The following is a 12,764-nucleotide window of genomic DNA, read 5'->3' on the forward strand; positions in this document are numbered from 1 at the left end:
CAGAGGTCACCTGCTGCTCAGTGGTGGTGGAGTTGGTGCTACCCTTGAGCTGAGCCCTGCCCCTGGGAGCTCCCCTTTCCTGGGAGCCCCTGGCACCTCTGGCCTCACCCAGAGATCCCTTACGCTCAAAAGGATGCTCCAGCATTTCCCAGAACACATTCCAGACTGGTTGGAGAGGAGGAGGAAAGTCGTGTTTCATGAAGGCACAACCATGCTGAATTGGCAGGAAAGAGGGAAGAGAACAAAAGCAGTACTGCGCAACGCAGTTATAGTACAAGGCTCATTCTTGAAACCTGAATATCATGCTAGAAGAAAATCTAGATATGTGTAATATTTTGAAGAAATATTTTGAAGGCAATATTATTTGATTTTTTTTTGACTCAAAAAAGAACAAATGTTTTTTGTGTAAGTTTGGAGAGAATGCTAGTTGCGAAGGGAACTGAATGTTTGTATTGCAGCCTTAAAGAAGCACATTTTTACTGCAATATCCTTTTTTTGTAAACTACAGTCTGCGACTCAGCAGACCATGACTGAATGCTTCTGAAAACTTGTCGATTACAAACATGAAATCACAATTAATATCCTCTAAAAGTAATTTCAGAGTTCTCACGTCTTAAAAAAGGACAATGTGTACTGCTCCACAAGGTAATGCAGCTAATCAAAAAAAAGGAGTGGAATTAAAGTATTTACATAATGAGCAATTCTACAGAAGGCGATCATCCCCATGTAAGCACTGATTATATCCCACGCCGCTTTTAACAAACTCTACCAGATTGGATCCAGTCATCAGCACTTCCAGAGAATCCTTAAAAGCCTTTTATGGGTCTTTACATTTAGTGCAGAAGGATGTTCTTCAGGTAGAATATGCTGCTGAGGGAGGACAGCGTCAGCACCAGGGACCAGCAGGAGAACAGCACCTCGGCGTGCCCGGTGATCCCGTACTGGGCTGTGCTGGGAGCTGCAAGGCAAGGACAGGGGTCAGTGACAATCCCCTCTCTCAGCCCCCCACATTCTCCTTTTCCAGGAGTCCTTCCCAGCTGCCTCTCAGGGCAGCAGCAGAATTCCTCTGGGAAGCAGAGGGAAGGCTGTGAGCACAGCCCAGCCCCGCCCAGGGAACAGCCCCGCTTGCTCCAGGAGCAGAAATTGTTTTCAGGGCAGGCACTTGGAAATGGGAGTGCTTCATTTTTAACCAGCTGAATAATCGATCCATTTTTAACTTACTGAGCATGAAGATCTGCAGTGCAATCAATGGAAGGGGACTGGATTAAGCCCTGGTGGAAAACAGCTCATTTTCTGGCCAACTCCAGAAGCCAGAGTTTCACAGTTGTGCTCAGCTAAAGACATTAATGCTTATTTTGAAGAAACTGTATTTATTTGTTTACCACAGAGCCTTTCTCGAATTCCTGGGTAAGTGCACACAAAGTGCAAAGAGGGGAAATACAAGAAATCAGTGCTGAGGAGCAAGGGAGGAGCTGGTCCCTGGGACTGGGAATGTCCCAGCTGTGCCTCAGGGATGGACCTGGCAGAAAGCTTGTCCTTGACAGGACACAGGGAATGGCCTTGAGCTGGATGAGAGTTGATTTAGATGGGACATGGGGCAGGAATTGTTCCCTGGCAGGGTGGGCAGGCCCTGGCACCGGTGCCCGAGCAGCTGTGGCTGCCCCTGGATCCCTGGCAGTGCCCCAGGCCAGGCTGGATGGGGTTTGGAGCACCCGGGACAGTGGGAGGTGTCCCTGCCATGGCAGGGGTGGCCCTGGGTGGGATTTAAGGTCCTTTGCCACCCAAACCATCCCAGGATTCTGTGAAAGCCATGGGTTTGCCCTTGCAGAGCCACAGGCAGGAGGGAGCTCGAGGAGCTGTTCCCTCACCCTGCACCAAATCCTGTCTGCTTTCCCAGCTTGCAGCCTCCCAGTCCCAAGGCTTGTTCAGCCCAAATCCTGGATCAAATCCAAAGCACCGGCGTCCCTTTGCTTCCTGTGCACACCCCTGCAGCTCCACGTGGAGCCTGTGACATTTTACTTGGCGCAGAGAATGTGACACAACCCGAAATCCTCTGCTTTCCCCCCGTGCAGAAGGGTTCAGGTAATAACCCAAAACAAAACAAGATTTAACTTGCTTTTGAAGCTTAGTTTAGTGACTGATGACTGTGACTAACTGCAGGCCAGGGCACTTCCTCTCCTCTCATTAAAAAAGGACTTTCTGTGCTAAGTCAGGATGACAAATCAACCTTTAATTTATTACGAGGGCTGGGCGAGGAAGCTGAAGCATAACACAGGTGCTATTTCATTTTATGGTATGAAGAGAGTTTCCCCAAGTTAAGGATAATTTGAACTGCAGTAGCTATAAAAGCGAGCGGAAAATTATGTAAATCTGATTTCCTGCATATGAGCCAGCTCTGTCTTTCCAGGGCTTATTAAATCATACCTGGATTGTTTCTGCACAAAGGCAAGAGGGAGTTAACGGGGGGAAAATGCACTGACTTGGGAGATAATAGAAAAGTTACAGTTCCCAGAGCTGCCTAAGCAGGAGAGTTGGATGGAAAAGAAACCTGAAGGAGAAGCAAACGTGGAGAAGCTTAATTATCAATTATGATGTCACACGAGGCCTACTGGATGACACATAGTTTAAAATATTGGGCTAGACTCTTAAAAGTTTTTAAAAATTAATAATCTCCTCCAGACTTTTTCTTCTCCCCCTCAGAATTTTGATTAATTTTTCCCGTGGCTCCCTGAATTCTTTGCTGGCCAAGCAAAACGCTGTTGATGGATATTAATAAAATTCCGTAGCTTTGTGCTGATATGTAAACTTTAAAAATAAACACACCTTTAAAATTTAAAGACTCTTAGCATGGTCTGCTCAGTCCTTGATCTGCTCTGAGTAATTATTTTGGTAAGGACTGAGCAGTCCTTGCTTTCCTGTGCAAGGCCATGCGGGGTCACTTTGTTCTTGGACTTGGTAATTTTCAAAGCGCTTTTGGATGGTTGTTTGTGTCAGACTAAGCCCTCAGTTTAGGGAAAAATGAAAAGGTTTAAATGCTTGAGAGCAGCATAAGCCAGCTGCCTTTCTTTCCCCCACTGAAATATTACCATGCCATTGTTTCACACACACACACGCACACGCACAAGCTCCCAGTCTTAATATTTATGCAGGGAGGTAATGGTGGAGGAATGTGTGATTAGGCTTTAAATAAAAGCTGGAATTATTTGAGTCTGTGATTACACCTGCAGCCATCCCAGGTATTTCCATAAGCCCCATCCCCAGCATGACACAGAGCTGATTTTAGAGGGTTTGGCAGAGCTCTGGGTGCCCGCAGAGGGGGAGGAGAGCTGTGTCCAGGGAGGGTCGGGATGGACTCGAGGAGTTTCTCCATGGAAAGGGCTGCCCTGCCCTGGCACAGCTGCCCAGGGAGGTTTGGGTTCCCCATCCCCAGGGGGATCTCAAAGCCCGGTGGATGTGGCCCTTGGGGACGTGGCTCAGGGGTGACCCTGGCAGTGCTGGGGATGGTTGGACCCCGTGGTCTGGGAGGGCTTTTCCAGCCTAAACGATTCCATGGCTTTATGATCTGGTGCTGCAAATTCACTTCAGAGCCTGGGGAGCGATACCTTGAAATGCCTGAAAAGAAAGTGAATTTCCATCTAGAAGAAGATTAAAAGGAGCTCCACGAACAGCCTGATGTCTGAAATACCAAATGACCCAGGATTTAGAAGACACAGTGAGTTTAAAATGTCAGCTGCAGCCACCGAGGAGTAATAATTTACTTTTGTGTTACTGGGTAAGTCAAATTTTGCTCAGAGCCAGAGTGGCTGCATCCCTCTGGGAAAGAGAAAGGGGACACACACACAGAGCATCACCAGGGGCTGGGAAGGGACCCACAGGCGCTGGGGGGTGGAAACTGAGCTTGTAGGGGACCTTAAATGTCCCCTCAGGGCAAGGAGAAATCCCTGCCTGGGCCACGGCACCACCCCGGTGCCAGGCACACCTCGGGTGCCCACGTGCCTTTGTAAGCTCTCCTTTCTTCCAATTTAGGGATTATTGGACCTAATCCTAATGTTTTACACCAGCCAGCACTTGTGGAAATATTTAAGACACCCTTAGCACAGATAGGATTATATTCAGACATCTCTCCTGGTGCTGAATAGAAAGGAACAAAGTAATATTATATCAGTATCTCTAATTAATACAAGAGATTAGGAGAAGTGCTATGCTGGAACACACAAGCCAGCATTTCCTAGCACCAAGGGCTGCATTAACCAGAAATAATTATAAGCTTTAATGCTGATGCTGTGTAGACAAAAGCACAGACCCCTTTAGGTTGTCTGAATAAGCAAGACTAATTCTGTTAAATGGATTATGCAGGGAGATGTTAATAAGCATTTCATTTAACCATATTCAGGTTAATCATTTACTAAAGGAAAGCCTTAATAAATTGGATTTTTGGTGCAACATTTAAAACATACAGAGGAGGAAGAAATAAACTAACTCAAGGTCAGAGCAGTAAGGCAAAAAAGAAGGATGAAAAAGGCTGGGCTGTCAAATAACGTTCTTTTAAAAGAAAAGATGGGGAGATAATGGGCCTCAGAAGGCTCCGGCGAGGCCTAGGGATAACATCTCTACATTTTGTTCCACTTGAAGCTGCTGGAGGATTTATGGCTGTGGAGGAGGAGGTCGACAGTCTATAAAAGACTCTGTTAGGGAGCAGCAGTGGTGATGGGTGCCTGCGGAGCTCTGGAACCAGCTCCTCTGGCCAGGGGGAAGAGGAGAAACCTCCTCGGAGGCCAGGGAGGACTGGGCAAAGCTTGACCTTGGGAGAACAAAACCTGAAAGTCTTGTCTGAAAATGAATCCGTGAGGAAGGGATTGTTTGGTGTTACGCAAATGGAATCATGCTGAAGGCTGAGCGAGACAGGAGCTGCACTGGGAGGGAAAGGCAGGAGGGAAGGCACAGGGATCACTCTGAAGGAGCTGCCAGGGGGAGGCTGCCACTAAACACAGCTTTGGCCACGATGGCAACACCTGGAGAAGGCGGGGAGTTTCAGAAACGTGGAAATGCCTTTGGAGCCATTGGAGCCTTTTGGAGCCTTTGGAGCAGCAGGCATGTGGGCACTGGAGGTTCTCTCCAGCCCGCTGTTCCTCTGTCCCTGGCCTGGTTCACAACATCCCTCCTGTTCCGGAGCACCCTCAGCCCTGGGGTCAGCTCTGGGGTCAGCTCTGGGTCAGATCTGGGTCAGTTCTGGGTCAGCTCTGGGTCAGTTCTGGGTTAGTTCTGGGTCAGCTCTGGGGTCAGTTCTGGGTCAGCTCTGGGTCAGCTCTGGGGTCAGCTCTGGGTCAGATCTGGGTCAGCTCTGGGTCAGCTCTGGGTCAGCTCTGGGTCAGCTCTGGGTCAGTTCTGGGTGAGTTCTGGGTCAGCTCTGGGGTCAGCTCTGGATCAGTTCTTGGATCAGTTCTGGGTCAGTTCTGGGTCAGCTCTGGGTCAGTTCTGGGTCAGCTCTGGGTCAGCTCTGGGGTCAGTTCTGGGTCAGCTCTGGGTCAGTTCTGGGTCAGTTCTGGGTCAGCTCTGGGTCAGCTCTGGGGTCAGTTCTGGGTCAGCTCTGGATCAGTTCTGGGTCAGCTCTGGGGTCAGTTCTCGGATCAGTTCTGGGTCAGTTCTGGGTCAGCTCTGGGGTCAGTTCTGGGGTCAGCTCTGGGTCAGCTCTGGGGTCAGTTCTGGGTCAGCTCTGGGTCAGTTCTGGGTCAGTTCTGGGTCAGCTCTGGATCAGTTCTGGGTCAGCTCTGGGGTCAGTTCTGGGGTCAGCTCTGGGTCAGTTCTGGGTCAGCTCTGGGGTCAGCTCTGGGTCAGCTCTGGGGTCAGTTCTGATCAGTTCTGGGTCAGCTCTGATCAGTTCTGGGTCAGCTCTGGGTCAGCTCTGGGTTAGTTCTGGGGTTAGTGCTGGGGTCATTTCTGGATAAGTTCTATGTCAGCTCTGGGGTCAGTTCTGGGTCAGCTCTGGGGTCAGCTGTGGGTCAATTCTGGGTCAATTCTGGGGTCAGTTCTGGGCCGCTCAGGACAAGAAGGACACGGAGGGGCTGGAGCATGTCCAGGGAAGGGAATGGAGCTGGGAAGGGGCTGGAGCATGTCCAGGAGAGGCTGAGGGAGCTGGGAAGGGGCTCAGCCTGGAGAAAAGGAGGCTCAGGGGGCCCTTGTGGCTCTGCACAGCTCCTGACAGGAGGGGACAGCCGGGGGGTCGGGCTGTGCTCCAGGGAACAGGGACAGGAGGAGAGGGAACGGCCCCAGGCTGGGCCAGGGGAGGTCAGGTGGGATTTCAGGGAAAATTCCTTCCTGGAAAGGTTCTCCAGCCCTGGCACAGCTGCCCAGGGCAGGGCTGGGAGCTGCAGGGACAAGGACTCTGGCAGGAATGTCCTGTGAGCTGCCCCTTCACAGGATGCTCTCCAGGAGCTGTCCCAGCCCAGGGCACAGATTTGGCTCAGCCCATCCCTGGGTCGGGGGGCTGCACTCTGGATCTTGTTTTTTGTGTCTTATCTGTCAAGAAGAGCTCAGCACTGCTCAGACAAATCTCTCAGAAAATCCTTGAAGAAGGACACGGAATATTGCAGGAGCTGTCCAAGAGCTGACTCTGCCCGTGGATAAGCCAGAGCTGGGGAGGATAAAGCTGGGAAGTGCCAGGTGCTTAACAGAGGGCCTTTATCATCCTCTGGAATGGGAGTGTTGGCAGAAAGATCCAGGAGATGAGCTCCAGAAGAGTGATAGGGTTGATAAGAGAGGGGTGTTATCAGGCCCTGTCCATCACCATTCACACAGGGCTGCTGGCAGGGCAGGAACTAGGAAATTAAATGCTGATTTGTCCTTATTTTGAATTTAAATGAATAAAAAAGCATTTTATGATTTTTAAAATGGGAAAACAGGGACTAAAATATGATTGCTAGAACTGCAGAAGCAAAAATCAGCTGTTTGTTGCACTAAAATCTGAAAGCTTAGTATTTTAAACACTTGAGACATGCCACCAGCAATGTCTTAAAGTGAAATATTATCCCAGTCTGTGTTTGTGCACGCACAGAAAATGAGACAGAAGCATTTCTTGTTCCAGTCATGAAGACCCTAGTTGGGATGTGCCCTGTGTCTAATGCAAAACCGATCCTGATGCTGGTTTTGACTGAGGTAAAATATAAAATATGATATTTACAGGTTGAAAAAAAAAGTCAGGCAATGAACAGATGGTAACCATGGCCACCAGCTGCGTAATCCTGAATTGTGGGGATCTTTGCCTGGGCACTGGGGCCCAAGGAGGCAGGAGGAGACACACGTTCCCTGCCTGCCCTCCACAGCAGTTAGAGTCACCTTTCCCCGACAAATAACTCATGCTAAATACTGTAAACAGCCACAGACTCATTTCAGACTGCTAAAAATACACCCAGCGCTGGAGATTTTAAAGTCAGATCACTTTGCTTGTGAGGGTGGTGTGGCTCAGACCAGAGCTGTTCCACGAGAGCTGCCAGCCCCGGCTCGCCCGGCACGGAGGGACAGCAGGGCTGGGACTGAGGCTCCGGGGGCAAAGGGGGCTGAGGGTCTCAAAGAACCCTCTGGAACAAAGCATTTCCCGAGCCAGCAGCTGCTCAGGAGCACTGAGTGGTTCCTCACTCGGTGGTACCTAAAAATCCCTGCAGTCCCTGTGGGTCCCACTGTGGTTCTGCTCAGGCATGGAGAGGAGAAGGATCCAGGGAGAGCTGGGGGTGCTCACCTGGAGAGGAGAAGGATCCAGGGAGAGCTCAGAGCCCCTGGCAGGGCCTGAAGGGGCTCCAGGAGAGCTGCAGAGGGACTGGGGACAGGGCAGGGAGGGACAGGACACGGGGAATGGCTTCACTGCCAGAGGGCAGGGATGGATGGGACATTGGGAATTGGGAATTGTTCCCTGGCAGGGTGGGCAGGGGCTGGGCTGGAATTCCCAGAGCAGCTGGGGCTGCCCCTGGATCCCTGGCAGTGCCCCAGGCCAGGTTGGACACTGGGGCTGGAGCAGCCTGGGACAGTGGGAGGTGTCCCTGCCATGGCAGGGGTGGCACTGGGTGATCTCTACAGCCCCTCCCAGCCCAAACCATTCCAGGATCCCGTGGAAATCCCTGGGTGTCCCAGGATCAGAGCAGTGGTGCTGCTCTGGCAGGGCAGGACAAGCTTTAGTGACAGCTCCAGGAACGCCCCCCGTTTTCAACCTTCACACACTGCTCAGGTGTGTCTTCAGTGGAGTTTCATTCAGACAGAGATAAACCTGGTGGCATCAAAGGAAGCACCTTCCCTGAAATACTGCACGGGAAAAGAGTCCCTGTGATGCCTGGGTGGGATGAATGAAGCACAGAGAGCTCTGAGCTGAACAGGATGAAATAGCACAGCCCTGATGGACTTGGATTCTGCTGCAAGGAGTACTTCACAATCCCGAGAAGCATTTATGAGGAAAATTACTGTGAGGGAACAGAATGAAATTTGGCTTTATATGTTATCCTTTATCCTGGAGTCGTGCCCCATTTCTTTGCGTGGCTGAGGAGTGCAGTTGTGTTGGAAAACCTAAACATCTCTGAGCAGCTCTGGAGTGACGGATGGGAGCAGCCCTGAGGAGTGAGCTGGCTTCGGCGCACAGAGGAGATCTGGGCCCCAGCCCTGGGGTGAACTGGGCTGAACCACACCACCTCACTCCCCTCTAACCAGCACAGGAGACAGCAGAAATCAGCCAAGGGAGCAGGGACTCGAGGGCTCTGGGCAGCAGGAGCACACCCTGTCACCCACGGTCCCAAATCATGGCCCCTGGGCCTTCCAGCACTGTCCAAACGCTCCTGGAGCAGCCCTGGCAGGTTTGGGAATGTGCCCGTTCCCTGGGAGCATGGGCAGTGCCAGCAGTCTCTGGGAGAAGCACCTTTCCTGATCTCCAGCCCTGATGGATGAGGTGCTGAGTACAGCTCAGCCTGTCCCTCCCCTTGGAAGAATCCTCCAGGTTTACTGCTCTTGGCACACTCAGGGCAAACCAAACCACACATCCAGCTTGGATTTCTGCATAAACCCCGTTGTCTTGTCTGGAAGAAGTGGAATAGCAACAGCTGTTGAGGGGAGCAGCCGCTGGAAGGGATCCCTGGAAGGGAACAGGCCAGTGCTGTGTTATTTCAGGGCTCTGTGCAGCCCTCTGGTCACACAGCTGGCTTGGGATGGGACGTGCTCAAGGCTGGGACTCTGTCCTCCCCCACATCTGCCCTGATTTTGGGTTCATCTGCAACAAACCCAACCCTGTTTAGCCTGAAGTTAAATAGAAACCAAGCCTGAGGCTGGGTCCTGCCTGGGAATCCAAAATTAAACAGGAGAATGGCTCAGGTTCCTCCACTGGACGTGGCAAACACAGCTTTGGTTAAGGGGACATTGAGAATAAACCATGGACGTGCCAGAGAAAGCACTGGGAGAAGCAAGCTGCTCATCCCCATCCCCATCGCCATCCCCATCTCCATTCCCATTCCCATTCCCATTCCCATTCCCATTCCCAACCCCATTCCCATTCCCATTCCCATTCCTATTCCCATTCCCATCCCAATCCCAATCCCAATTCCAATCCCAATCCCCATCCCTATTCCCATTCCCATTCCCATTCCCATTCCCATTCCTATTCCCACTCCCAATCCCATTCCCATTCCCCCATCCCTGTGTCCCAGACCAGGAGGTCTGGAGAGGTTCCTCAGGGAAGGAGAACCAGGAAGAGGCAAGCACTGAGGCTCTCCATGAGGGATATTCCCACACCAAGGGATGGGGAAACTTTGGAGCCACTTGCCAGGGTTCCAGCTGGACAAATTCCCCGCTCCCACGTGGGGTGAGCAGCACAGCCATGGAGGGAAAACGTCGACTGCTGGGAAGCTCAGGTTCTTCAGGCATCATTCTGGCAGCCTACAATAACTGCTTCCCTGACAATGTAGCTCTCATTTGTAAGTGTCACATTGGAGACAAGGAAAAGCATTTTAATGTGACAGAAAAATTTGACTTGGGAGCTAATTACTTTAATTTGAGAGAATTTTTGGCTCATCTGCATACTTGACAATTATTTACAACTTACATTGGTAATTAGAGGTTGGGTCTCGTGCTGAAATATTGCAAATGGCTTTGGAGACATTTGCTGATCCTCCTAACTTTGAGAGGAAATGAATTTATTAGTAGTTAATATGTAAAATATTTGTACTTCTGACCTTTTGTTAAACATTCTTCCTATATTTTAAATGATTGGTTGTCAGAGCCATTTTTCTCCAAGTGACGTGTGACATTGTAAATAAGCTCTTGAATTAAGCAGCACATTAAATCTCCGTGTTCAGTGGCAATCTTTGATAGTTCTCATATATCAGGAAGACTTTGTTGGTTCTGCTGTGTTGAGGCAATGTCATACAGCAGCGTGAATGATAATTTTTTACACTGAGCTTTCCAGTTTCTGCACGGTTTCCACATCATTCTTGTGCTCTTGACAAAGGATGTGGAGCTAAGCAGGTTGGAACATGATTTCTCTCCTTTTTTGGGTGTATGAGGAAGCAAGTTTTTGGCTGGAAGTGCTGGTAGCCTTTCAGCAAATTTTCCACTGAGGTGGCTGGCAGATGATTTCTAAGATGTGGGGTTTATTCAGATTTCTGTTGATTTTCTTAAGCATTTCTGGTGGGTTCCTCTTGGTCACATGTGTGCATAGTGCATGTATTCCTCTCTTTTTATCGGAATATTAAAAACCCCATAAGCCAGGGAAGTCTATTCCCAGACTGTGCCAATACAGGCAAGGAATTAATCATCAATAGAGTTTTGATTAGAAGGCGAAGGTAGATGAAATAAACAACCAAGTCCCACTGTTCGCTAGTTCCAGAAGTTACAGTGACACCTTGCATCCTAACAGCCTCAGGGGGGACACCAGCAGGAATTTCCCCATGGAAAGGGGGGTCAGGGAACTGCCCAGGGTGGGTTGCAGTGCCCGTCCCTGGAGGTGGCACTCAGAGCCCTGGGCTGGGGACAGGGTGGGGATGGGGCAGGGACTGGACTCAGTGGTCTGGGGGGGCTTTTCCAACGCCCTGGTTTTGGGATTGAGTGACTCTGTGAGCTGTGCCATCTCCCAGGGCTGCCCTGTCCTTTGTAACAGGGTATGGCTCAAACTGAGGGGCACAGGGAAAGTCCCCTCCTTGCAGGGATGCCAGCTGAACTCCCCCAGACCCATTTCTGCAGAACTGCAGCACTGTCTGTGCTCAGCAGCAGGGAGGGCAAAGCAGGCTGCCCTGGCTATTCCCACACCGCCAGCCGAGGCAGTGGCTGCAGCGAGCAGCGCTGAGCCCCTCATGAGGGATGGCTGCAATTTCCACGGGGCCGTGTGTGCGAGGAACAAGCATAACTCACGGCAGGCTGAGCTATTTGCTCTTCAGAGCCAGCAGCGTTTGTCTGCAGCCCTTGACGTGACATTAACTATTCATGGAGCTCCAGAGTGTTCAAACACTGCCCCAGAAAAATTGTTGCTACTTTTCAACTTGATTGAGATCTTCTTCCCCGAACCAGACTGGGCTGCAGCCAGCACCGGGCTCTCCTCACGTCAGGAATGCAGGAGTGTCCAGGTGCTCAGCAGTGCCAGTGTCCAGGTGCTGGGAGCCATCATTCCCGGGGCTCCTCCTCCCAGCTGGTCCACCAGAGCTGTGGGGCACACGGGCTTCAATGCCTGAACCTTTTCATGGAGTGGTTTAGTGATTTGTCACTCTGAGCACAGCGATTGCCACCTGCAGCTGTGCCTCCCTGGGGGTGGCTCCAGGGAAGGGATCCATCTCCCAGCACTGACCCCGCTGAGGAATCCTTTTGTTAGAACGGGCAGGCCCTGGCACAGGTGCCCAGAGCGGCTGTGGCTGCCCCTGGATCCCTGGCAGTGCCCAAGGCCAGGCTGGTGGACCAGCTGGGAGGAGGAGCCCAGGGAATGATGGCTCCCAGCACCTGGACACTGGCACTGCTGAGCACCTGGACGCTCCTGCATTCCTGACGTGAGGAGAGCCCGGTGCTGGCTGCAGCCCAGTCTGGCTCGGGGAAGATCTCAATCAAGTTGAAAAGTAGCAACAATTTTTCTGGGGCAGCGTTTGAACACTCTGGAGCTCCATGAATAGTTAATGTCACGTCAAGGGCTGCAGACAAACGCTGGGGCTGGAGCAGCCTGGGACAGTGGGAGGTGTTCCTCCCACTGGGATGGGGTGGGATGGGATGGGATTTATTTAAGGTCCCTTCCAACCCAGGCCATTCTGTGATTCTGTGGTTCCATTTACCTTTAATCACTGCTCCCTGGGATGAAGTATTTAGGATTGCAGCAGGAGCTGATTTTCCATTGGGAGGACTCTGAGCTCCTGCAGCTGCCTGTGGGTGAGAGGGAATGATCCCCCCACTTTCAGAGTCATTTGGGGTGGGATTTCTGCTGGGGGTCCCTTTCCAGAGCCCCTCACCCTTCCTGCCTGCTGCTACTCTGCAGTTTTTCCTGCTGCTGGAGGATTTTGCATCAGGAAGCTTTTCATGCCCCAGCCTTCCCCACTCGCTTTTCAGCTTAATCCTGAGGATTTTGAAGACATTATGGCTCAGCTTTGCATATGTTATTGCACAGAAGAGAGGAAAAAAACCCAACAGCTGAGATTTTTCAAAGCTGACTGAGAGCTTTAGGCATGCAGGTTCTGTTAAGAGCCATCCCTTTGAAAACCTCTAGCAATTAGTACAGTATATTGGTGCTTTTCGGACAGAGATGGATGCCTTAAAACTGACTCTGA

The 12,764-nt window shown here is 51.1% G+C and overlaps 1 protein-coding gene across 2 annotated transcripts in view; it reads right to left on the minus strand.

Moving 5' to 3' along the window:
* Positions 1-357: 357 nt before the first annotated feature.
* Positions 358-12,764, minus strand: part of NEGR1 (neuronal growth regulator 1) — a 177,572-nt gene continuing 165,165 nt past the window's right edge. For both annotated transcript variants that reach the window (XM_068199031.1, XM_068199034.1), the window contains one exon: positions 358-958. In XM_068199031.1, coding sequence (XP_068055132.1) covers positions 834-958 — 125 coding nt within the window. In that variant the 3' untranslated portion in view covers positions 358-833. The remainder of the gene's footprint in view (positions 959-12,764) is intronic.

The sequence above is a fragment of the Anomalospiza imberbis genome, chromosome 9 (assembly GCF_031753505.1).
Source record: "Anomalospiza imberbis isolate Cuckoo-Finch-1a 21T00152 chromosome 9, ASM3175350v1, whole genome shotgun sequence".
Lineage (NCBI taxonomy): Eukaryota > Metazoa > Chordata > Aves > Passeriformes > Viduidae > Anomalospiza > Anomalospiza imberbis.